The 22,588-nt window shown below is 42.1% G+C and overlaps 3 protein-coding genes across 8 annotated transcripts in view; 2 read left to right on the top strand and 1 right to left on the bottom strand.

The window, feature by feature from the left end:
• dip2ba (disco-interacting protein 2 homolog Ba) overlaps positions 1 to 8,659 on the top strand; it is a 41,205-nt gene extending 32,546 nt beyond the window's left edge. For both annotated transcript variants that reach the window (XM_046397321.1, XM_046397320.1), the window contains 13 exons: positions 138 to 261; positions 411 to 532; positions 776 to 887; positions 1,133 to 1,242; positions 1,738 to 1,868; positions 1,982 to 2,150; positions 2,932 to 3,102; positions 3,261 to 3,322; positions 3,432 to 3,489; positions 3,618 to 3,692; positions 3,878 to 4,052; positions 4,279 to 4,402; positions 4,498 to 8,659. In XM_046397321.1, coding sequence (XP_046253277.1) covers positions 138 to 261; positions 411 to 532; positions 776 to 887; positions 1,133 to 1,242; positions 1,738 to 1,868; positions 1,982 to 2,150; positions 2,932 to 3,102; positions 3,261 to 3,322; positions 3,432 to 3,489; positions 3,618 to 3,692; positions 3,878 to 4,052; positions 4,279 to 4,402; positions 4,498 to 4,750 — 1,686 coding nt within the window. In that variant the 3' untranslated portion in view covers positions 4,751 to 8,659. The remainder of the gene's footprint in view (positions 1 to 137; positions 262 to 410; positions 533 to 775; positions 888 to 1,132; positions 1,243 to 1,737; positions 1,869 to 1,981; positions 2,151 to 2,931; positions 3,103 to 3,260; positions 3,323 to 3,431; positions 3,490 to 3,617; positions 3,693 to 3,877; positions 4,053 to 4,278; positions 4,403 to 4,497) is intronic.
• A 1,085-nt stretch (positions 8,660 to 9,744) lies between these two features.
• On the bottom strand, positions 9,745 to 13,554 carry LOC124063551 (transmembrane protease serine 11D). Its single transcript, XM_046397323.1, has 5 exons — positions 13,335 to 13,554; positions 12,173 to 12,356; positions 11,188 to 11,465; positions 10,102 to 10,244; positions 9,745 to 10,022 (listed from the first exon to the last, which is right to left on the bottom strand). Exons 1-5 carry the CDS (start codon positions 13,402 to 13,404, stop codon positions 9,786 to 9,788), a joined length of 912 nt encoding a protein of 303 aa, XP_046253279.1. The 5' UTR covers positions 13,405 to 13,554; the 3' UTR covers positions 9,745 to 9,785.
• A 418-nt stretch (positions 13,555 to 13,972) lies between these two features.
• scn8aa (sodium channel, voltage gated, type VIII, alpha subunit a) overlaps positions 13,973 to 22,588 on the top strand; it is a 41,456-nt gene continuing 32,840 nt past the window's right edge. For 2 of the 5 annotated variants that reach the window (XM_046397315.1, XM_046397316.1), the window contains exons 1-2: positions 13,973 to 14,366; positions 17,827 to 18,160. In XM_046397315.1, the coding sequence (XP_046253271.1) occupies positions 17,882 to 18,160 (279 nt within the window). In that variant the 5' untranslated portion in view covers positions 13,973 to 14,366; positions 17,827 to 17,881. Of the gene's footprint in view, positions 14,367 to 14,426; positions 14,852 to 17,826; positions 18,161 to 22,588 lie in introns of those variants that run through there. The other 3 variants (XM_046397318.1, XM_046397319.1, XM_046397317.1) reach the window with 2 other exon arrangements.

Below are 22,588 nucleotides of genomic sequence, written 5' to 3'. Positions count from 1 at the left end.
GTCTCAGATACTGACACAACATACTGACACAAATAACACATAATCGTCTTCCTTCTCTTTTTGTTTATGCTAATAGTTGTGATCTATGAATTTTACTTTGTGTGTGTTGAGCTGTGTTTCCTCTCTTTTTGCTGTAGGGCGTGGCAGTGTGCACAGCGACGTGTGCTCAGCTGCACAAGAGAGCAGAGAAAATCACAGCTACTTTAATGGAGAGAGGAGGCCTCAACACAGGAGACAATGTGGTGCTGCTTTATCCCCCAGGTAAGCACACACACACTAGCATAAGCTCTGCATCATTTTCGGCAGCCATCTCTCTTGTTTTTCCTTTTGATAAATGTTGAAATAAACAATACATTTTTACGTGCCCGTATTTTAGCTCAGGAGTTCCTGCGTGTCTCTTATTTCTGCAGGTGTTGACCTGATTGCTGCCTTCTACGGCTGCCTCTATGCAGGTGTCATCCCTGTGACAGTGAGGCCGCCTCACCCACAGAACCTGGCTGCTACTCTCCCCACCGTCCGCATGATCATCGACGTGAGTGCACACCACTCGGACTGCGCTATGAAAATCAAAACACTTTTTATTCTTTTTATGCACCACTTGGACAATCTGTCATTGAAGTGCCCTAAAGCAAATAACTAAATCTCTTCAAGATTCAGTAAAGTAGTATAATAACTGATTTCCCATGAACATGAATTGAATGCTTTTTTTTTTTTTTTTTTTTTTTAAATTAACATATTTAAATGGAGTGTTTTCTATGTCTGTTGGGTGTTACAGGTGAGCAAAGCAGCCTGCATCCTCACCACTCAGCCTCTCATGAGGATCCTCAGGTCCAGGGAGGCTGCTGCCACTGTCAACGTCAAGACGTGGCCCACCATCATCGATACAGGTGCTGGACTCTGTGAGCCATTACCACAGTTGTGTGGCACGTCTCTGGGGATGCTCAAAAACTTGAGGCTAAAAAACGTGTTCCCATTCTGGCCACGTGATGTCCTGTTTGCTCTTTGCCTAACATTGAAGTCCCTTGGGGAAACCTAATGGGCAGCTAAACCTACTCTGTAGCTACGCAAAGATTCGAAATTTTCTTTTTTTCCAGTAAGAAAATAACCCAAATCCTCTCCCCTCTTCTCCCAGATGATCTCCCCAGAAAGCGGCCCCCACACATTTATAAGCCCCCTACAGCTGAGATGCTGGCCTATCTGGACTTCAGTGTGTCCACCACAGGCATGTTGACTGGAGTCAAGGTAAATTACTCTCACAAATCATGCATAATATGTCTTACATGAAGTAATCCGTTTGATTCATTAAAAATTAAAACACCTCTTGCCAGAGACATATAAAAAATTTCACATCAGAAGACTGTTTACATATCACTCTGTTAATGGTGAAAAGATCCTCTGTGCTCACATTAAATGTTAGTTCAAGCAGTGAATGTAGGAGCATTTAAGCTTTTGAATTGAAAAACATTTGCATGTTGTATATAGATTTTGATTTTTCAATGAAGGATAAGGAGGAGATGTGATTTTCATCATTTGTAAAGAGGTAATTGAACATTCTTACATTAAACATGTTTGAATCTTCATCTTTACAGGAATTACTCAAAACAAATCATGCTTTTGGACCACAGAGAAAGAAATAAATGTACATTGTTGAACTGAAGGTGGCAAAAAATGTTTGATTGTGTACATTTGAGGACAGCATGATGCATTTTTTAAGAGTTTATGTCTCTTTCTTGTCAGATGTCTCATGCTGCAGTCAGTACTTTGTGCCGCTCCATTAAACTGCAGTGTGAGCTGTACTCCTCACGCCAAATAGCCATCTGCCTGGACCCATACTGTGGCCTGGGATTTGTCCTGTGGTGCCTCTCCAGGTAACACACACACACACACACACACACACACACATAGAATATCATATTTCACACAACATGCTGTTCCTGCAGATGTGGTGTTGTTCCTGTAACGAGTGTGTTTTTTCATTCAGTGTTTACTCAGGTCACCAGTCCATCCTTATCCCCCCTCTGGAACTGGAGAGCTCTCTGCCTCTGTGGCTGAGCACGCTCAGTCAGTACAAGATCAGAGACACCTTCTGCTCCTACTCGGTCATGGAGCTCTGCACCAAAGGCCTGGGCACCCAGACGGAGATGCTGAAGGTCAGAATGACACTCGGACGCACCAAAGATAATTCTGCCACACGTGGTTCCCCCTTTGAAATGACTGCTCTATCTTTACTCTGATAATAACAACACAGTGATAAATTCGGTGCAAAGTAAGACAACTAAGAAACACCTTACCTTATTACCAATGTAATTACTTAATAAAATGTGTCTTTTATTTTTTAGGTACTTAAAGTGTATAGGATTTGGGGTCATATTTTTGATTATGTTTTCATTTGTGCATAGTGTATAGAATGAGCCTCTTCTACAGAGTCCACCATGTTGCATCGTCATGTTTCTAAGGTAGCCCAGAGAGGACAAAACAAACATTGGCTCTAGAGAGGGCCTTTTGTGTGTTTTGTGTTTCATGTCTTCAGTGGCTGCCAATGGGCGAGGATGAGACTGGGGGAGGATGAGATTGGGGTGGGGGGGCTGTTCAGTTGCTTAGTTGTTTGCAGTCTATCATGTAAACCCTACACACTGGATGTTTGATGCTTTTGTTAGAGATTATGTAGAGATATGACAGGAAACGAGGCGAAAGAGAGAGGAGACTACAGTGGAATGTTAAGTAGAACAGTAACTTCAGGGCCATTCATGGATTTGATCTATTTTAAAGTCATAAATCTTGTTCTTTTAGTTTAGTGTAGCGCAGTACCTCTGCCTATTCTGCTGGTACTTCAAAGCACTTTGGATAAAAATGTCCACTAATACCGAGTTCATGTTGATCCACGCTTAACTGTTAAAAGTGTGAATAACCTTTAGTCGTGCGTATCTCCAGGCGCGTGGTCTGAATCTGTCGTGTGTCCGGAGCTGTGTGGTCGTCGCAGAGGAGCGTCCTCGCCTCGCTCTCACGCAGTCCTTCTCCAAACTCTTCAAAGACCTCGGCTTGTCTCCGCGCGCCGTCAGCACCGCCTTCGGCTCCAGGGTCAACCTGGCCATCTGCCTGCAGGTTGGGTTCATGTTGGATTTTTAACTATTTCAGTCACTGAAATTTAATTTGTAAAATCTTTCCTTACCACATGCATATTTGTGAGTCGGCCATTGTTGTCTGTGTTCAGTTGTATTTGTCACATTTACAATAGTTTATTTTCCACTCTGTGTCCTCAGGGGACCGCTGGACCAGACCCCTCCACTGTCTATGTTGACATGAAGTCTCTGCGCCACGACAGGTAAGACTGGAAAGCCTTGTAACCAGAACAAAGACAACTGCAGTTGTCACATGATCCATTCAGAGCGAACAGAATGATTTACGGGCCATCTTTTGTCCATTTCCCTCAGGGTGAGGCTGGTGGAACGAGGAGCGCCGCAGAGTCTTCCACTCATGGAGTCAGGCACTGTAAGTATTGATTGCTGACTAAAAAGACTTTTCAGTGTGATGCTCACGCTGGCCACAAAAGCAGAGAGGTAATAGAAGTGGTTGTTTTATACCTAAAGCTAAAGGCTCTTTGTATGTCCTCCTTTAAGATCCTTCCGGGAGTTAGGGTCATCATAGTCAACCCAGAAACCAGAGGCCCGCTGGGAGATTCACATCTTGGGGAGGTGAGTGTTGAGTGGTTTCACAGCCACAGATGCAAAAAGCAAAAGGGCCACATGAGCTGATGACTTATTTTTTTTGTTTTGGAATTTACTGTGAGAACTTTTTATGTTCCTGTTATGTTCGTTCAGAGGAAGAAAATAAGAACAACTCCAGTCTTCACTCACTTTTTTGTTTTGTCTTTGTTCAGATCTGGGTAAGCAGTGCTCACAGTGCCAGTGGCTACTACACCATCTATGGGGAGGAGAGCCTGCAGGCAGATCATTTCAACACCAGACTCAGCTTTGGGGAGCCCCAGACTCTGTGGGCTAGGACGGGCTACCTCGGCTTCATCAAGAGGACTGAGCTACTGGATGCAAGCGGAGGTGAGAGGACTATAATGAGAGGACATGATGTTGTAATTTGGACGGGGAGAAGTGATTTGTTCTTGACCTTTTCTTTTATTGAGTGCTGGGCTGAAAAATCAGCACCGTACGCTATCATGTATATGATGTGTGCTTAATGATTAAGTAAAACATCTATTTCTGAAATATCTATTGACAAAGTCCATACATATAAATGATCAAATACTTGTGTTCTTTTCTGCCACAGATCGTCATGATGCCTTGTTTGTGGTGGGCTCCCTCGATGAAACGTTGGAGTTGAGGGGGTTACGCTATCACCCCATTGACATCGAGACGTCTGTGTCCCGAGCCCACCGCAGCATTGCAGAAAGGTGAGCGTCTTCAGTTTGTGCTGGTTGTTTTCATGTTTTTTCTGCACTTCATGTGGTAACCGGAAACATGAGACTGAACTGTGTCCGCTCCTCAGTGCCGTGTTTACGTGGACCAACCTGCTGGTGGTGGTGGCGGAGCTGAGCGGTTCCGAGCAGGAGGCTTTGGACCTGGTGCCCCTCGTCACCAACGTGGTCCTGGAGGAGCACCACCTTATCGTCGGGGTGGTGGTCATCGTGGACCCTGGGGTGATTCCCATTAACTCCAGGGGAGAGAAGCAGAGGATGCACCTGCGAGACTCCTTCCTGGCAGACCAACTGGACCCCATCTATGTGGCCTACAACATGTGATTGCCCTTCACCAACTGATGAAAATGCAGAAAACTGAGCCAGGCTCTGAGATGAGGGAGAAGAACTTGGGGTGCGTTCAGTAGCAACCCCAATTTTAAGCCTCAGACACATAATCACCAAACCAATGTGGGAATGCGTACAGTACGAGTACTGTAATGAGAACACACTTCCCTCTCAGAAACTGTGTTCCTTCTTAGCTTCCACTTGCGCAATTGCTGCAGTCCAGGTTCACTTAGATTTTATACTGAGGGGAAGGTTATTTGTCCTCCTCATTAAAAAGTAGATCCTTCTCTAAACAGGAGGAAATCTGACCTTCATCCTCTCTGTGCATCCCACTTCTCCCTCACAGCTCCAGTTCATTTTTAAAGACATTTTTAATTACAAACTTATAATCAAAGAAAGAAATCTTCCCCTCCTTCCATTCTGTTTTTTATTCTCGACCGTTCATCTTCATTTGTTTGTTTTTGTTTTTATTTTTTTATCCCCCTCGATTCTTGAAGGCATGATGGCGCACTGGAACTGCTGAGAGGAGCTGGAGCTTTACCCTCTTGCACTTTAAGTCCTTAGGTCCTTTGAGTCCACTTCCTGTGTCGCCTGCATCACGGGGACACCCAGCTGTGTTAGCTGCTTTCACAAGAGCAGATCCACATCAGTATTAAAAAGTGCCACCAGCAAGTGCAGCCCAACAGGGGCAGTCCTGAAAATATTACCTTCCTACCAGGTGCAGCGTGGCTTCCACTTCACATCATATTCTGTATTTGCCAGCAGGCATCCTGTCGCCATTCACACGTCACAAAATTCACTTGATTTATTTGTTGGTGTGGGACAGAAAGACTAGCTTCATAAACATACAAACTTGGACATTAAAGATCACCTTTAATGGGCAGAAACACAGATTCAGATTTAGTTTGGAGTGGGTCAGTTAGATATTTCTAGTGATTGTGAAGTACTAATATCGTTTAAAAGGACTGATTTTCAGAGGACGAGTTGAAGCTACACGTGGCGTTTAGGTGTGCATGCTAATTTGGAGTGCAGTCATTGTCAACATGCTAAAAAGAAAAAAAAAACACTGTAACAAGCCAAGAAAACACACAGCAATGGATTGGGAGGTTCAGCAGTGTGTGTGTTTGATACTCGGCGCCACTTTGTGCCTCTTGTGTTGCCACTGCATCTGAGTCACAGCCCTAAGCATCCACCTCTTCTTTTAACAACACTAACCGCTGTTCTGAAGGTGTTCTGTCGTCCTGAAAGACATCTGGAGGTAAAAATACTCTGCCTACTGCACGGTCATTTTTGTTTAAACCTTTATCTCAAGTTTTTAGCGTATTGTCTAATCCAGCATGCAGGAAATAACATGTCTTCGATTTTTATTTTTAAGTTTTTTTCCTAAAACACAAGCAAAATATTATATGAAAATACGAAATATTTTAAAGAAAGAATCTTTTTATTTTGCAGCAGAAAGAATATTTCTATGATCCAGATTTTAATAAAAGTCTTTGAGGGTTTTGGTTAGCCTTGTTAAAAGTCCTTCTGGCTTTTCTAAAGGTCATCAAGGATTTATTTATCAGAAAATCAGGTGGGGTTTTTTTCTGTGACTCAAATGTTATGGCACAAAGTGAATTGGACGGAGATGGCAGATTGAAGTTTGGCAGTTCATTCGAAAACATCAACACCAAAAAAACCTCAAATTCCACTTACTTGTACGCTCCAGAGCTTCTGATCATATCCTTAAGGCTGCTTTAGCAGGTGGAGTTTGCTCAGTTGTCTTCTCAAAGTCATAAGAGGCCATGAATAGTGGAAAGCTTGAACATCTACATTTCTGTGATGACTGAGCAAACTGCGTCTGCTGATGAGGACTGTGGGATACAACTGAAAGCTCCAGAGCAAGGCAGTAAGTGGACTTTGAGTTTGGATTAATTGGTCAATAGCAGGCAGAGTTTGGCATGATAAAATGCTCCGGTTCTCCTGGCTTTAGCTGACGTGCGTCACTTAGCTTCATGTGAGTCTGTGTGTAGTTTCCCTTTTCAGAGCCGAGAGAATGTTAAGTATTGCGGCCGCAGTCGATTAGATAAGTGTAGATCATCAAAAGGCAAGTCGGTGCCTTTTTATGGCGCCACCGTGACATTTAAAATCATGGACTGTTGAATTTCTAAAAAAAGAAAAGAATAGAAAAAAGACTAGAGAGAAAAAGAGAAGTAGGACAGAACTTTGCCTTACCAAACCTGTGGAACTTCAGTACTTTTTACACTTATTCTCCCATTTCTAGCTGTACTGTTAGTGTATTTAAACCCATTATATCACCATTTTCCATATGTGGAATCAGACAAAACACACTCTTATCACCTTTTTTTTTAATTTAATTTAATTTTTTTATTTTTTTGAGGAAGGGGGGGTCGACGCGGTCATGCCTTTCTCATTTCATCATTACCATCCAAACCAATCTGAATGTCTGTAACACTGAAGAAAAAAAACATTTAATTAGGAATGAAAAAACAATCAGTAACAAACCTCTGATTACAAAATGTCAGAATCCTCCTTTTTGATTAAAAAAACAAAATGGAGGTACTAAATGAGGGTAAGGATATTGTCTGTATACTGTATTTTAGAGGTCAAATACTGTATTACTGGTGTCGGTGTGTACATGGATATGAGCTTTGTCCATAAAAAAAAAAAAAAAAAAAACTTGACTGATCTTTCATACTTGACAGCATTTTTCTGCATTGTTAATTTATCACATTGCATAAAAGCAGAAAGGTTTCAGATTATTTTGGCAGAAACAGTGTGCACTTTCCCAATATCATTTTAGGTGCGTGTGTGTGTGTGCGTGCGTGCGTGCGTGTGTGTGTGTCCAGTTTAACGGTGATATTTGGCTTTTCTGGTGCAACAAGGTTTGTCTTTTTGTAAGAGAATGATCCCAGAATACTGAACCATTTTTTTAATGTCATGTTTTTGTTTTTGTTTTGTTTATGTCGTCTCCACTGTATTTTAATTCTTTCCATTCAAAATAGGAATCCGATATATTTTATAGGGGCTTCATCAATATTTTTCTGATGTAATCTTTTTCTTTAAAACTGCACAACTTTGCAAATGGCTGATTTTGATTTAGGAGCAGCTTGACATGCTGTACAGTGCAACACATCAATAAACCACTTCCCATTCAGTGACAGACACTGAGGACATGTATGCGAGCCAGTATCTGGGGCAAGTTAGACTTAGTCAAAATAACAAAGTGAAGCTTCTGAGCTACTGTGTGATGATTGCTTTGTTGCTACTGTTTCACTCCGACAAGTTTTAATAAAGTTTTATAATTTCATGTTGGCCTTCAAGCCTTTTCAATAGACATTGGTGCTATTCAATAAGGGAAAGGTGATAGACTTTTATTCTCCAATGTCATAACAAAGAAGGTTTCTTCCTGGATGCCCTTATTGTGTGAAATCATTCTTTTTCCTTCCAACGTTTCACAAGATTTCACTCGGTTCCATAATTGTTTGTCATCACCAGTTTTCATTAGCTCTGAGATCTAATCAAAACCTGCTCAACAGACAACTCAGCATGGACAGAGCTACTCGACACATCCAGCCATCGGCATTTTATTATTTCAGTTTTTCAAGTTGTCATGTTGGGAGGAACAGCATACGTTGCAAACCTCCAAAGTTATTCTAAGCACAAAATGTAAATGCACACGTGAGGTAATGAAATTAGGATATTTCACACAAAAGATCTCAAGGGCCCACAATGTATACCTCAACGACTGTCTGTTCACTATGCATTGTCGAGCTGCAGCAAAGACATTCTGAACTAGTCAATGGTGCGATAACTTCTAACAACATGTCTTACTTGACAAAAACACTGTCACACTGTCATTGGATGTGTTTCATGTCAAATAAAAAAAACAAACCTTTGTCAGAATTTGTTGTGCTTTTTTTTTTATTTCTTCTTCAAACATGGCTGGAAGCTTGTGCATTAAAGAACAATGACATCTTCCTTCCACCAGGTGTCAGTCTAACTTCTTCAGCTGAGAAAATTTGATGATGTCGTCATGGCCCAGTTTATATCACTTTTGACCAAATCGACCTGATAATTTAGAAGTGCCTGCAAACCATCATTTTAACTTGAACTCAGTCAAAGCAGTCAAAGGTTTCTTTTAGGTTCTTTGCTAAGCATTAGTAATTTTGCATGATAAATCCTATTTGCTACAAATCATACACAACTAGCCATTACGCCAACATTACTGCTGCGTTTAAGATGTACGTACTTTTAGTCTATCAGCAGACTCTTAAATCTCGACTTGTGCTGTGTGTACAGGCTACATTGTTGTGAAATGGTAATGCAGCTAGCAAGGTCTGCTCTGCAACAGCGAAGTGACTTTAGAAAAGTAATACAAACTTTGCTCTACTTTACGCTTTGCTAACAAAGCAGTTACACATATACATTAAGAAATGCCACCTGTTATTGTTAATGTTAATAAATCGACAATATATGGATTTTGGCCCAAAAGCTTTCCCAAAAGATGAGGGGTCTGACAGTCTATTAAAGGGGGGGGGCAAAGCAAATGTTGTACCAAAGGAAGATAAACGCCAGCCGGAGAGATTAATTACAACATTTCAACCTAAATGTTATTTTGCTCTCACTACCACTAATGTTTCTCCACAGTTTAACCTCAACGATGTATTTTTGTTACAATGAATTAAATAGCACATTTCTAGAAAAGTCTATGTTATCAGCACTCTTGTATCCTGTATTGTGTACTAATGTACCTGCATACTAACTTATGTACAGACAAAAATAAAGACAACATAGAAATAACAATAACTGTGGACACCATCACTCAGAGTAAGACACTGATTGCCAGTGTAATAGTAATTTTAACAAGGGTCAGCCACGTTAAAATTATGTTAAAATTTAAAAAAGAAATGATCAAAAACATACCATGATGAGTTAGTGGAACATGTCATCGCTAACTCAGATGTCTAAAAACATTCAACATTTGGATGTACAGCAGAGATATTTATTGCTGACTGACAGTCTGGATGTTTCAGAGCAGCATCAGAGCAGCACTGAGCAGAGCTGAGATCAGCCTTGTTGTCGCTCTGTGTGCAGCAGACGCTGATGCTGCCTGACTTGTCTTCAGCCACCCTGCAAACCTGCTGGTTCTGGCGTACACCCCCGGCCTGTGAGGAAGCCCACACTCGTCACCGAAGCTCGTCACTCCAACCAGATAAAACCTCTCCTCGTCCTCGCTGTAACACTGCAGTGGGCCCCCGCTGTCACCCTGAGACACACACACACACAGCAGCCATGTTATACTGAAATCTGTGGCCTCTTTGTTAGAAGTGTCTAACAATCATTACCTGACAGGCATCAGCAGCCCCACTCTCCAGTCCTGCACAGATCATGTTCTCAGTGATGATGCCGTTGTACCAACTATTCAGGTTACATGTTCTCCTGTCAATGAGCTCCACCACAGCTTCCTGCAATCGGTTCATCAGCCCACCTACAGTACACTAAGTTATTAATGAATTGTCATTAATATCTTTTTGAATGATCAACAAGACATGCAATAATACACCTATTTTGGAAAAAAGGCAAAACCTAAACATTTAATAGATGTTAAACAGTGTAATACAGTTGTGAGCAGACATGCGTGTTTATTGATGTACTTGCACTTAAACAATTAAAACCCCGTCTGTGAGCACCCATAAGTGAGGCTGAAGTATAAATAGCTGAAGTTCATAGACAGGACATAAGTAAGACTTAAAATACACTTACATCTGTTTACAACTACATTATAGTTTGTCATTCATTAACCAAGGAGACTGAAAGTAAAGTGCTACCTAACAGATTAGAATCAGTTCATTAGAAACACAACAAAATCCGAATAATAACATGTCACATCTGAATCATGGATTCATACATTCCGCCTCTTACAAATGAGCAGGTGAATTCATAAGCCATGTAATGCACCTTTGTTCAAATCTACACAATGAGGGGTTTTGCTGTGAGTCTCACATCATCTGGTACAACCAGGAGCTTATGGTAGCAAATGTTAACAGACAGATGTTTCCATGTGACTGACATTACAGAGTCAGCCGATTGCGCTAATGACACTACTCTTAGAAATATTTGTAACTGTTTCATAAGTTGGCAAGTCATTAATAAAGCGTCACAGGTTTTTCACTCTAAAATAAGCAGTCGAGACAGCAGCATTTAAGTACGGAGTCATTAATAAATGATATTTGGTTCAGGTGCCCTGCAGCCTCTTTAAGAACAAGGATCCATTTTAATTTCTACTTTAGGATTGATTAATTATTTCATTGATAAAGCCTCAATAAAAGGCATCTGGCACCCGAAGACTGCTTTTCTCAAGATGTTTTTAAAATATGTCTACTGTCTTCAGTGACTGAGGCCAAGGTCTCCCAGTGTGTTTTCAGACCAACCTTTGTAATACATGCTCCCCCATCCTGTGATGAAACAGTGGCTGAAGTTGAGGATGAACTCATGAGTCACATTGAAAGGAGTGCAGATAGGTTGGACATAGTCAGTGAAGTTGAAGGGAGAGCTGAGGAGCACAAGCGTCACATCGTTGTCAGACGTGTTATCATTGTAGTCCTGGTGCATTTTGACCTCACTGATGGACCGGATCTGGGCGTGAATTCCTGGAGCAGATAACACATGAAGTCCTGCTGCCACACGGAAAAGGCTCCTGTGGATTCGTCTGGACACAAAACAGAAAAACTGACCCTGACTGCTTCTGTTCCTTGTCTACCTACTATCACCCTTTTCCTTTCCAGCCGTCCATTTAGTTTTAAATAGCACATGAAGGTTGGTCTCATTAGTTCCTGTTAATCAGGATCCTTTATTGTACATTTAGGTATAGTGTGCATATTGTATGACTACTGTATATGTGTGTTTTGTTCATGTGTAATGCTCTCATGCTGCTAACTGGCATTTGATCTAATAAGTCTCACTTTTGCATTGTATCATATTAAAGGTCAAGTGTGCAGGATTTAGTGGCATCTAGTGGTGTGATTACAGACTGCAACCAAAAGATCACCCCTCGCCCCACCCTCTGTGGGTGGAGGGTGAAAAGGGCAAAATGCCCTTTACAGAGCCAGTGTTGTATTTTCTTATCTGGCCCAATGTAGAAAAATGGTGGAATCTGTGAAGACGACCTACTTCCTCTGTAGATACAAAAAGTCCATTCTAATGTAACAAATACACAAGGATCCTTATTGTCAGGTGCTTACATGTTAGTGAAGGCATCACTATGAATATTATACTCCACTTCTGCCCCTAAATCCTACACACTTGACCTTTACTTCAGTTCTGAATGAAAGTTTTCCATAATGTGTCTACATTACATTTTAAACTGAAACTGGATGCAGCTCAGACACATCAGTGAGGCGTGTAAGTTATGCTCACAGATATTTGAAGAAGCAGTGTGCGGAAGTGAGCACCCAGAGGCTGTTTATGATTGTCCCACCACAGTGGTGTCTTGACAGGATCTGGATGCTGACCTGCCAGGGCCACGCTCCCTCAGGAGCCTCCCGGCCGCCCACTATTCGAGATGCCCCTGGGGGCCCAACCAGGCGCCGATACCCACAGCCTTACAAACACAATGAAAGACAGTTTACTTGCAATTTAACAAATGACATCCCATTGTTTACATTGTTGGAGGCTGTGGTGTGTGCAACGTGTGTGTGACCCTACTATGTTGCACATTAACATAAGATTACTCTAAATTACTACTGAAACAATTGGTCAATTATTCTGTAAGTCAATATAGAACAAATTAGCATTACACGTACACAAACTGTTATTTGTGTCAATTTTCTGTACTTTCATGGGAGCTTCAAGTTGTTTTAAGGTTGTTGGGGTTTTTTTAAGTATAACGATACAAATGAATTGTAAACATCAGGAATTTGTTTGAGTTTTTCAGACTGATGAAAAAAAATGTTCACTGAGAGATGTCACAGAAATAAATGGCCGCCAGTCCAAATTTGACCCAAGGAGCCCTCTTGATACGGTGTGTTTACGTCTTATTTTATTATCATTTTAAAACTATTCAAATGTCAGTGACATGCTAAAATGTAATGAAAAACGAGCACAAGCCATACTGTCATCTAACTGAACGTCAGTTTGCTAAAACAATATGAATGCTGCTGTAAGGTAAACTGCTCTAATGCTAACATTAGCCACTGTTAGCTACGGTTCGTACCAGACCAGGTAAGGCCTTAAACACGACTTCTGTGTGTAATTTGGCCTAAACATTGCTAATAACTTACACGTATTACTTTTCAGTTTTTAGCTGGCCAGGAGGAATTATCACAAACTGCCGTTTTGAAGTTAATAACTTGTAATGTGTGGTCAAAGTGACATACCGACTGGCCTACCAAAACACGCCTGCTAATTTACAACATGACCGTTACATGCTCGAAACTAGCAAGCTAACTCTCGCCTACTCTTGGCCCTTTAAAAACGTAGCCGAATATTTCACTAAAAACGTGAAAAATATGATAAATTGACGTAAATAAACGATTTTTTTTTTACGTTCCCTCTCTCTGCTGGCCGTGGTTTTACTCACTGTCCTGTGATGAAATCAGTGCAGCCAAACACACGACACTGACAGACAACAGAAGCGTCTTAAACTCCATATGGTTTAAACTCTGAAAACATTTGAGTTTTTAACCGTAAACAAAAACTTCAGTTTCTTTCGTCCAGTGACGTCAAGTGCACGTTCGGCTCGTCAGGCCTGCGTCAAATGTGAGAAATGAGCTCATGGCAAAATTAAGAAGAAAAAGAAACAACATGCGCAGACACGAAATGACTTCTTGTATTCATTCACACACAGAGATTACATAAGAAGCAAAGACAGGGGGCAGGTTGGTAGATCAAGAGCTTCCTGTTTGCATATTAATTTGAGCTGTTAAAGAGCAGAGTGCAGCAGGAGGGCAGCAGTCTGATGCAGAGGCTATAGATTAAAATAGTTTGGAAACAGATGCTCCACGTTTCAAAATATGTAACCCGAGCCACATAAGTCTTAATTCCCTCTTATATGTATATGTTTACAAATACATGTAACATATAAAAAGTTTTTTTTAATGAGGAGTCAACGTGACGCGTGAATATAATTTAGCCACGGAGTCTTGATTTGAAAACATCTATTAAAAAATACTGTTTTTCATGTTTCTATATCTTAGTGGCCTTCTGCAAACGGACTGAACACCCACAGCTTGACAGCCCATAAATTCCTGCACTACAAACTCACTGCGCTGTGAACACACAGCGAGTCGATGCGTTTTGTCAGAAAAACCTTGCGCGCGTTTCCTGTGCACAATCTCATCCGGGCTCATCTCTCAGTCCAGGGAGCTACATTGTGTGAACCGCACACTGAGGTTTTGGAGGCTGCAGGCCTAAATGACCTTTACGATTGTACGAAACGCACTTGCCGACACTCCCTCACATTCTGCTGAGAGTCATCAATTATGCAGGGAAACTGCTCGCACTGAGGGGGAAGACAGCAGCAACAATATGGCGACAACCGCAGTTTCTCCCCGATCCTTTCCACATCTGCAGTCCTGCTACGGCTTTCTGGATTCATTGTAACGCCTATACAGTGAGTATACTTCATTTCTAATCGTTTGAGAAAACGGTGCATATGTTGTTGGCTGGTGGCAGATTTTCTGTCTGTCGGTATCCTTGCGTAAATGTCGCAGAGCTGCACACTGCCCCGCATCTTCTTTTTTTTTTTGGAGCGGGATGGAAGAGGGTGTCTGCGTTTGCTGAGCAGCTAACGACTGGAAACAGAGCAGGGAAGATATAAAGAAAGTATCAATCAATCGATGACGATCGTTAAGAATTTTTAGGATTAACTATTTTGTCAGGTATCCGGGGCATTGATGAGACCTTTGCGAGAGAAAAAATCCTGGTAGGGAAGGCTTCAGGTAGGGCGCCGTCTGACCGCTCCGGCACAAGGAAATCTGAAAAGGAATTAACGCCTTTTGGCAATTTTTGGTCAGTATTTTTTGTTTTGTTTTCGGCCGGACTTCAGGATGGCACACACGAAACCCCATAAGGCTTCGAAAAAGGGGCTGATGCTATGTGAGTAGCTTGATCCTCCTTCCATCAGCAATAGCCAAGAAATTTACATTCCTTCAGGTGATTTTGGTGTGGCAGCATCATAACTGCTCTCTGATCGTCTTATTTCTTGTGTTTCATCCGAGATTGCAGACTGTGTGTGTGTTTGTATGTGTGTTTTTGTGTGTGTGTGTGTGTGTGTGTCGCTGTCTAGCTTCACATCCTGGGCTATCTTGTGCACAGATAGAGCCCATATTGATTTGGCAGTCGACATGGCTTCACGGGTGTGGTGCAGATCCTTCAAGGCAACGCGCAAAGACGCACAGAATATCCCCGAAAAAAGATCGTTTTGCCGAATAACAAGCCGGACATATCGCTCTGATTTATTGTGATACATCGACAGCAGACTTATAACTTGGTGACAAATCCACAGTTGCGTTCACCGCGTGACATTTTCAACATGCAAACCACCCACTGCAGTAATGGTGCTTTGGCCAATTTGGTTGTAGCAGGGCCACTTCTCTGCGCAATATAACCTCCTGTTTCTCTCTGTGGCCGAGCAGGACTTCATTTAAATATGTTCGGGGGGAAAAAGGCAACATAAAGGCGCCTAAAGGCCTTCCTCCTTAATTAACAGGTTTAGTAAACAAGACTCCGTTTCTGACCACGTCTCTGAAAACGAGAAAACGACTGAGAAGTCGCTCGAAATGTGCCTGATTTCTGTGTGAAAATGATTGCATGGCCAAGTCTGGTTGTAAGCGATATGCAGCCCACGAACCATGAGGCACAAAACGACGAGTGTTGCCATCATGACTTGATAACATTGAAGAGAACTGAAGGATAAACTGCAAGCCTTACAGGCGTCGAGGAGAGAGAGCCCAACGACGAGGCCCGGGAAAAACGGGTAGACAGATCGCTTTTGACTTATTTTTCCCTCCCTGTATGTATGGAATCGTGCATTTGTGTGTGTGTGTGTGTGTGTGTGTGTGTGTGTCTGTGTGTGTGGTGCTGAAGCGGACAGCGCCAACCGAGCAGCAGAAGGCTCAGAGAGACTGCGAGGTTCCAGGGTCCATTTTAAAACAGGCATCTTGGCTCACAGGCTGCATGTTTTCATGCACACACACACACACATTCACACACACACACACACACACACACACAATACCAGATAGAGGGGAGCTTTTGCTGTGTGATATCAGCTTTTACACGACAAGCGTCTTTAATTAGATTGTGTTATGCAAGAGGGGAGCAGTGAAGTGACAGGCCTTGTGATTCAGATATGGTCGATGTGGTGTTCTCCTTATTTAGACTGCATCCACCTTTTTCTCCACCACCTCAGGCTGAGAAACAAGAGGTTTGTGTATGTTGGTGGAGTTTAAGCAGGAAATAACATTGAATCATGTTGAAAATATAGCACAAGAATCAAACAGTTCACCTGTCATTTATCATCTGTGACAGTTCAGGTGTGGCCTCCCCTCTCAGCTCCCTTCTCCTCCCCTCAGCATCGTCTCACACTTGTATATTGACCCTGAAATGTCCTGCAGCTTGAGCAGTTGTCTTGTAATCATCATGCCCCTTTTTACCTTTGAGTGTGTTGGGGACAAAAGGCTTCAGTGAGTCATGCAGCCATTAAGTACGCTGGGTTTTTCTGTTTCTGTTTTCAGCATTTCAAAAAAGAAATGAAAAAAAACATGAGAAGTTTTTTTTAAAAAAAAATCCTTAAATGGGTCTGTGGTGTTTGTTGTCAGAGGTTTAATGTGGGACCCCAAACTTGTTTCCTAAACATAAGACATTGCATAACTGACAAAAAATGTCTCTCAGAAAACAATCGCGTGATATACTTAACAAAGAATGTGAAATACAACAAAGCAGCTCCCAAACATCACAGGACCCTGACATAATCAGCTGCAAAACATGTTAGCCAAATAACACGGTTGTTATTTAGGTGTTACTTATAATATAACTCAGCAACCACAGATACACTGTTTAAATATGACTATATCTGATGTCATGCATTATAAGAATTCTCTCAATATATGAAATTAAATTTATGTTACAAAAACACTTTTCATTCGTGAAATTTTGGTGAATTTGGTGAGCTGTTTGATGTGGAGACACACCTTACTTTTGGTTACCTGAAGATCCACTATCTGTCACCGTAAACATCATCTTAAACTTAGCATGTTGATGTCAAGCAGCCACTGAGCGAGTTTTAAAGTGCCAGTTAGACTCACAGGACACATGACTGTATTTCTGTATGATTACGCACAAATTACCTCCTGTTTCTGTTAATCATGTCTCTGCAGGATAAGGCTTTAAAGGGACATTTCACTTTACTGTCATTACTGTAGATTTTAGCTTTGGCAGCCACCACCAGTTTACTTACTTTGTGAGTAAGTAAACTTTGTCAGCTATTTTAGGTTCTCCTGTTTTAAATTGATAACTGTGTACACAACAGAAAATGGCTATTATAATGTGCAATGTATTAGAATTATTAATAAAGAATGAGTGAAATATTATAAATAGGTTTCCAAGGGCGGGGAGTACTGGAGACAAAGACAATTGAAGAGCAACTTGAAGGAAACATTCCTGCCTCTCTTTGGCTGTTGAAGATCTCAGCACTTCTTCTTCCTGAATGTGGATGAACAAATGAACAAACACGATCATGGTGTATTCAGTTAATCACCATGACGTCTCTTTAGAATTTTCTGCTCTGGGGCTTTTTTTGCTTCCTGTTCTTTATCAACCAGCTCTTATTTACACTAATTTGGATCAAAGAAGACCAGCATTTTATAATATGAGAACTGTAAATATATTGAAGTAAATAAGTGATGTGGCAAAGATGCAAAATTCATGCAACCAGTTTTGAGGCACTTCATGTTTTCTTTAGTCACTTTGAAGAACCAGAGCCAGTGGGATGAAATCAGTGGGATTAATTGGTTTGTGTAAGTATTGTGGAAGATTGGTTGAGCTCTCTTCTCTGTGTGCTCCTCTTGCAGAGCTACGACTGTGGATGGTACAAACCTAAAGACCAAGTAGCTGCAGGATGAAAACATGGCTGCACCCCTTCTTGCACCGCCAGGACCTGATAGCTTCAAGAAGTTTACTGTGGAATCTTTGGCGGCCCTTGAGCAGCGTATCACAGAGGAGAAGAACAAGAAGCCACCCAAGCAGGACAGCAGCTACCGAGACGATGATGACGAGAACAAGCCCAAGCCCAACAGCGATTTGGAGGCTGGGAAGAGTCTGCCCTACATCTATGGGGACATCCCTGCCGGAATGGTGGCGGTACCACTGGAGGACCTGGACCCATTCTACCTGAATACTCAGAAAGTGAGTTACAAAGATTCACAAGCACACACACGCACACAAGCCTCACTTTATCTAGAGTTGCGTAAACCAAAAGATGTTTCTGACTAAGACTGGGTATCAAACCTCAACACTTTTTTGGTATCCAAAATGTGTCCATAGCAGCGTTAGCATTAATTCTCTTGTTTACTTGTCCCCCCAAATTAAATTAAATTTTTTACCAGATCTATTTGTTCACTGACAAAAATGTTCTGTCTAGAAATAAATGCCAGTATTTCTCAACGGGAGAATTTGCTATGTATCATGAAACTTCACAAAATTTGAAACAATACCCAGCCCTGTATACAAATGGTGTTTGTCCCTCTACCTCAGGCGCCTGTAATCTCAAGTGGGGATTGTGTATTGTACCAAACAGGTCTGATATTGCCTCTAGATAGCAATTTGCAAGTCAGAATATGATTGCATTGCATCACATCACTGCTCAGCTCTTGTGTCTGGCCTGTTTGTTTTGCAGGCGTATATTTTGATAGCAAAGTCAGTTCAGGTTTGCTTTTTGTGAGTGGGACATCTAGCTGTAACCTTAGATTAGATTGTGTGGCGTCTCGATGGCAACAAGCTCATTATTTGGAACATTTTCAGCTGAAGATGATTTTGTTTTAAATCTTACTGCAACAGAAACGTGTTTTTATTTTACTGGATTATTTTTATTTCATTTTTTTGTGCTGCTTTTCGAACAGTGCTAACAAGTAGCTCTGGTGATTCTTTCCCTTTACTGATCCTCATACATGCCATTTTTTGCTGCTTAGACAGGTATACAGGTGTTCTGGTACATCCGTTGAGCCAAAACATGCATATTAATATTTCACATGATGTTCAGTAGATGAATAGCCTCATGATGTCAAGATGAGTCACATTGTGGCTGGAATTTACGTCGACAGAGCAGAGACGTGTGGTTTGTGATGTTTGCCATCCAGGTGTGCTGTGTCGACAGTTATTTTAATTTCATGATTATGTTGCAGAATGTAATTGTGTTTTCCACCATGAAAACCTTTGGGGAGTGTGAGAGTCGAGCTCTTAAGTTGTTGAGTGGGCCATTGCTGTATCTCCGATGTGCTCACAGGGCTTTGGGGAAAAGGTCAGAAGCAGTAACTGTTGAAAGACTGTTGTTCCACATGACAGACTTCCCTAATTGTTCAAAAATTAATCTGTGGCAGCTGAGAAAAGCAGCGGCAGCAGGCTGGAGAGGTACTCTGGTCGACACGTGTCTCTCTGGGGTTTCCGTCATGTCTGATGCTCAGTGTGAGGACGGCCAGGTGACCTTGAGAGTCTCTAAATATCTCTATCATGTGTACCTGTCAGCCAAAACTGTTAAAGGAGACTGGATTTATTTCAGATGACGGTTTCTTTGCTCTTGTTGGACCAGTTAGCCTCTGAATAAGAATGATGAAAAATATAAGTCATTCATCACCAGATATAGACAGAGGGTGAAATGAAGGCTCAGGAAAGTTTAAAACGTCTCTTAAATTTGAAGCCATTTTGGGTGACATGAGACATTTATGCGCTTTAGTGCTTCCTGTGTTCTGAGACAAATGTTTTGCAGTGTGAAACTGTTTGTGACATTTAAAAAAAAAGCCAGAATACCTTATTATAAAATGGCTGTCTTTATTTAAGCTTTAATCGAGATGTAAAGCGTACTCAGGTCAGTTGAATGCTGCTCTCTTTGTAAACAGGACTGAGCAGTGAGGCTAAAAGCTTCTGCCATGGTAACGTTGTTTGTTGTCTATTTTTAACAAAGAATTATGTAACAAAATTGGCATTTGTATTCAAAATGGTTGCCTCCGATCACATTCTTTTAAATACTGCTGCACTTTTGACAACAGTATTGTATAACTTATCTGCACTGTATACCTTCTAAAATAGCAAGTCCTACCTGGTAAAAAGAAGCTTAATAGTCTGTTTAATCATTATTATCACCATCATTATTAGCTGAACAGGTTTCACATATTTCAGACACTGTGTGTGCGTGCATTTAGGTGCACAGTATCTGTCTCTGCGTTCCTGTCTCTCCATCTGTCTCTGTCTCATACCTCCCTGTCTTTACACAGTGCACGATGACTGTTATGTAACGCACCAGTCCAGTGCACAAGGAGGAGACATGATTCAGATTACACGTGGCAAACATGTCCAGCGATACGTGGGACTGTTGATGAATTCACTCACTAACACACAGCTCACTTTGTGTCCACACTCACTTCCATGCATTGCTGTCACACAAGCATGCAAATTGCGCAAGCTTCTTTGTGCTTTTTGTGTTTTGCTTCCTGTCTCTGTGCCTCATCAGCCCTCTCAGCTCTCAGCTTCAGGCAAATCTAATTATGGCCCTCAATCTAGTCTCGTTCTAATGCCAAAGGGAGCCGGTGCTGCTTTGGATCTGGCAACTCAAACAGCCGTGACGTCAGATCAGGTGGTGACCTTGATGGGAGAATGTTGCTCTGTATGTCTTTGTCACTGAGAGGGTCGGTTCTGGATACATTCCTCATGGGGGTGCTGGGTTGGTTGGGGGTGGGGGTTGTGGATTGTGGAGAAATAACCATAAAGGAAAGCAATTTATCTTTTTCATTACAAAATTTCAGTTGACTCTTTTAGATAGTGTCATAGCTGAGACAGAGGGTTGGCAGGCTGGCTGGGCGATGACGCAGCACCCAGGCCTCCCTGCTTAGATGGATGTCGGAGAAGGGCTGTGACATGCTGAGCCGAGCCAGGCCACGTCAAGCTCGCTGTCAATGTACAAGGCAGGTGAAACAGATCATTTTCAAGGAGAGGGGACAGAGGGATAGGGAGAGGCAGGGAGGGAGGGAGAGAGGAAGTGAGGACAGGGATGAAATGGACGACATGTGCAAGGATGCATGAGAACACTTGCTCTCCTTCTCACTGCAGCCAGGCTCACTGAAATGTGCTTTGCTGGGGAAGACCTGAAGGTGCAAAAAAAAATTCACAGAAATACTGTAAAGCTTCTTGAGGTTTCTACTATTTTTATGTAAAGTGAAATCAGCCCTTTATGGGAAATAAATGCTTTCCCCCACCACACTTGCGTACGTGTGTCAGAGAATAGGTAACATCTGCTTGTCTATCCTCCATTGTATGGATGAAAGACGAATATTTACGGTGAATAGCTGTGAAATTCACAGATATGATGAATAGGAAAAGGCATGACGATGAATGCATGAGCAACTTAGCATCTAGCAGTTGATTGATGAGCCCTACATCATTACTGTATCAGTCTGTGTGCGTGTGTGTGTGTTTGCGTGAATGTGAGGCTCTCTGGTTAAAGGACTCATAAATTGCAGTCCGTTTACCATTTACCACAAAGGCTCAAAGAAGCGGCCTTTTGAATGGCTGCTGAGGCCCCCGTGGATGCAGATGCTGCAGCCCTGCCTATTGGCTTGAGCTTCTGTGTCAAAGCCTCTCTCTCTCTCTCTCTCTCGCTCTCTCTGTCTCACCACCCCCCCCATAGCTCTTCTCCATCTTCTGCCCAGCTCCCTCGCTCTGGCTCCCTCCGCCCTGCTTCTCCTCAGCCTGCTGCTGCTACAGTTGCTGCCTGCCTGCCCGCTTCACTCGCTCCTCATCTCCCTCGTTTTCTGCCTTTCCTCTCCCCTGCTCTCCTCTTTGCTCAGCTATGAATTATGAAATTTTCAGTAGCTTTGCAGCAGTTTAGTCATGCGTTACAAAAAAAGCCTCTCTACATATATAGCAGTCATATATGTGTGTGTCGATGACAGCCTAGGTTGTTCATTTTTGAGCTTTAGGCATGCTGGTTTGTGCGCACGCCAGTTCATGTGTGTGCTTGTGCCTTAGTTTATATGTATTGGTTATGCATATGCATGCACTATATGTGCGATGGTCATATTTAACAAAAATATCAGCAATTGGGATGTGTGTCATTATGACTGACCATAGCCCTGGCTGGGAATGTTTATGGTATATATGAGAGTATTAACACTCAGGGGAGAGGCTGCTGCTCTCATCCATAACATTAACTAGCAATAAGATTATCTAGTTGTGCTTAGCTGGCCTGACTTGTTCTGAATTGTCTGTAGATCTCATTTGAATTAATACCAGGGCGGTCATGTGACAGAACTGTGTCTCTTCATTTCAGTTTCATGTTCCTGTCTGAGATTTTTATGTTTCTTGTTAGCATTTTACACATGCAGCTCATTTTGGTTGGAAGTGCACAGATTACTACACCACCATGATGTCTCTCACTATACGTCTCCCCCTCCAACTCCTCCTCCTCCTCTTCCTCCTCTTCCTCCTGTAACTCCACTGTCTCCAGCCTTCAGCAGTGAGCCAGTGCGTCTGCAGGGCTTAATGTAGTGAGGGATGCCTTGTTAAAAGCACAAGGGCCTGTATCACTTGTGCAAATGCACAGAGTCTCATTAAAGTTTCATGCAA

The sequence above is a fragment of the Scatophagus argus genome, chromosome 8 (assembly GCF_020382885.2).
Source record: "Scatophagus argus isolate fScaArg1 chromosome 8, fScaArg1.pri, whole genome shotgun sequence".
Taxonomy (NCBI): domain Eukaryota; kingdom Metazoa; phylum Chordata; class Actinopteri; family Scatophagidae; genus Scatophagus; species Scatophagus argus.
Note: the sequence above shows the minus strand (reverse complement) of the source record. Positions and strands in the feature narration are given on the sequence as shown.

Bases quoted from the DNA above. Each gene is read 5' to 3' on its own strand.
- LOC124063551 (XM_046397323.1), bottom strand. From the start codon at position 13,404: ATGGAGTTTAAGACGCTTCTGTTGTCTGTCAGTGTCGTGTGTTTGGCT. The intron at 12,357-13,334 runs GTGAGTAAAACC...TGTGTTTGTAAG, and splicing joins ACTGATTTCATCACAGGACA to GCTGTGGGTATCGGCGCCTG. The intron at 10,245-11,187 runs GTTGGTCTGAAA...AGTGTACTGTAG, and splicing joins GGGGAGCATGTATTACAAAG to GTGGGCTGATGAACCGATTG.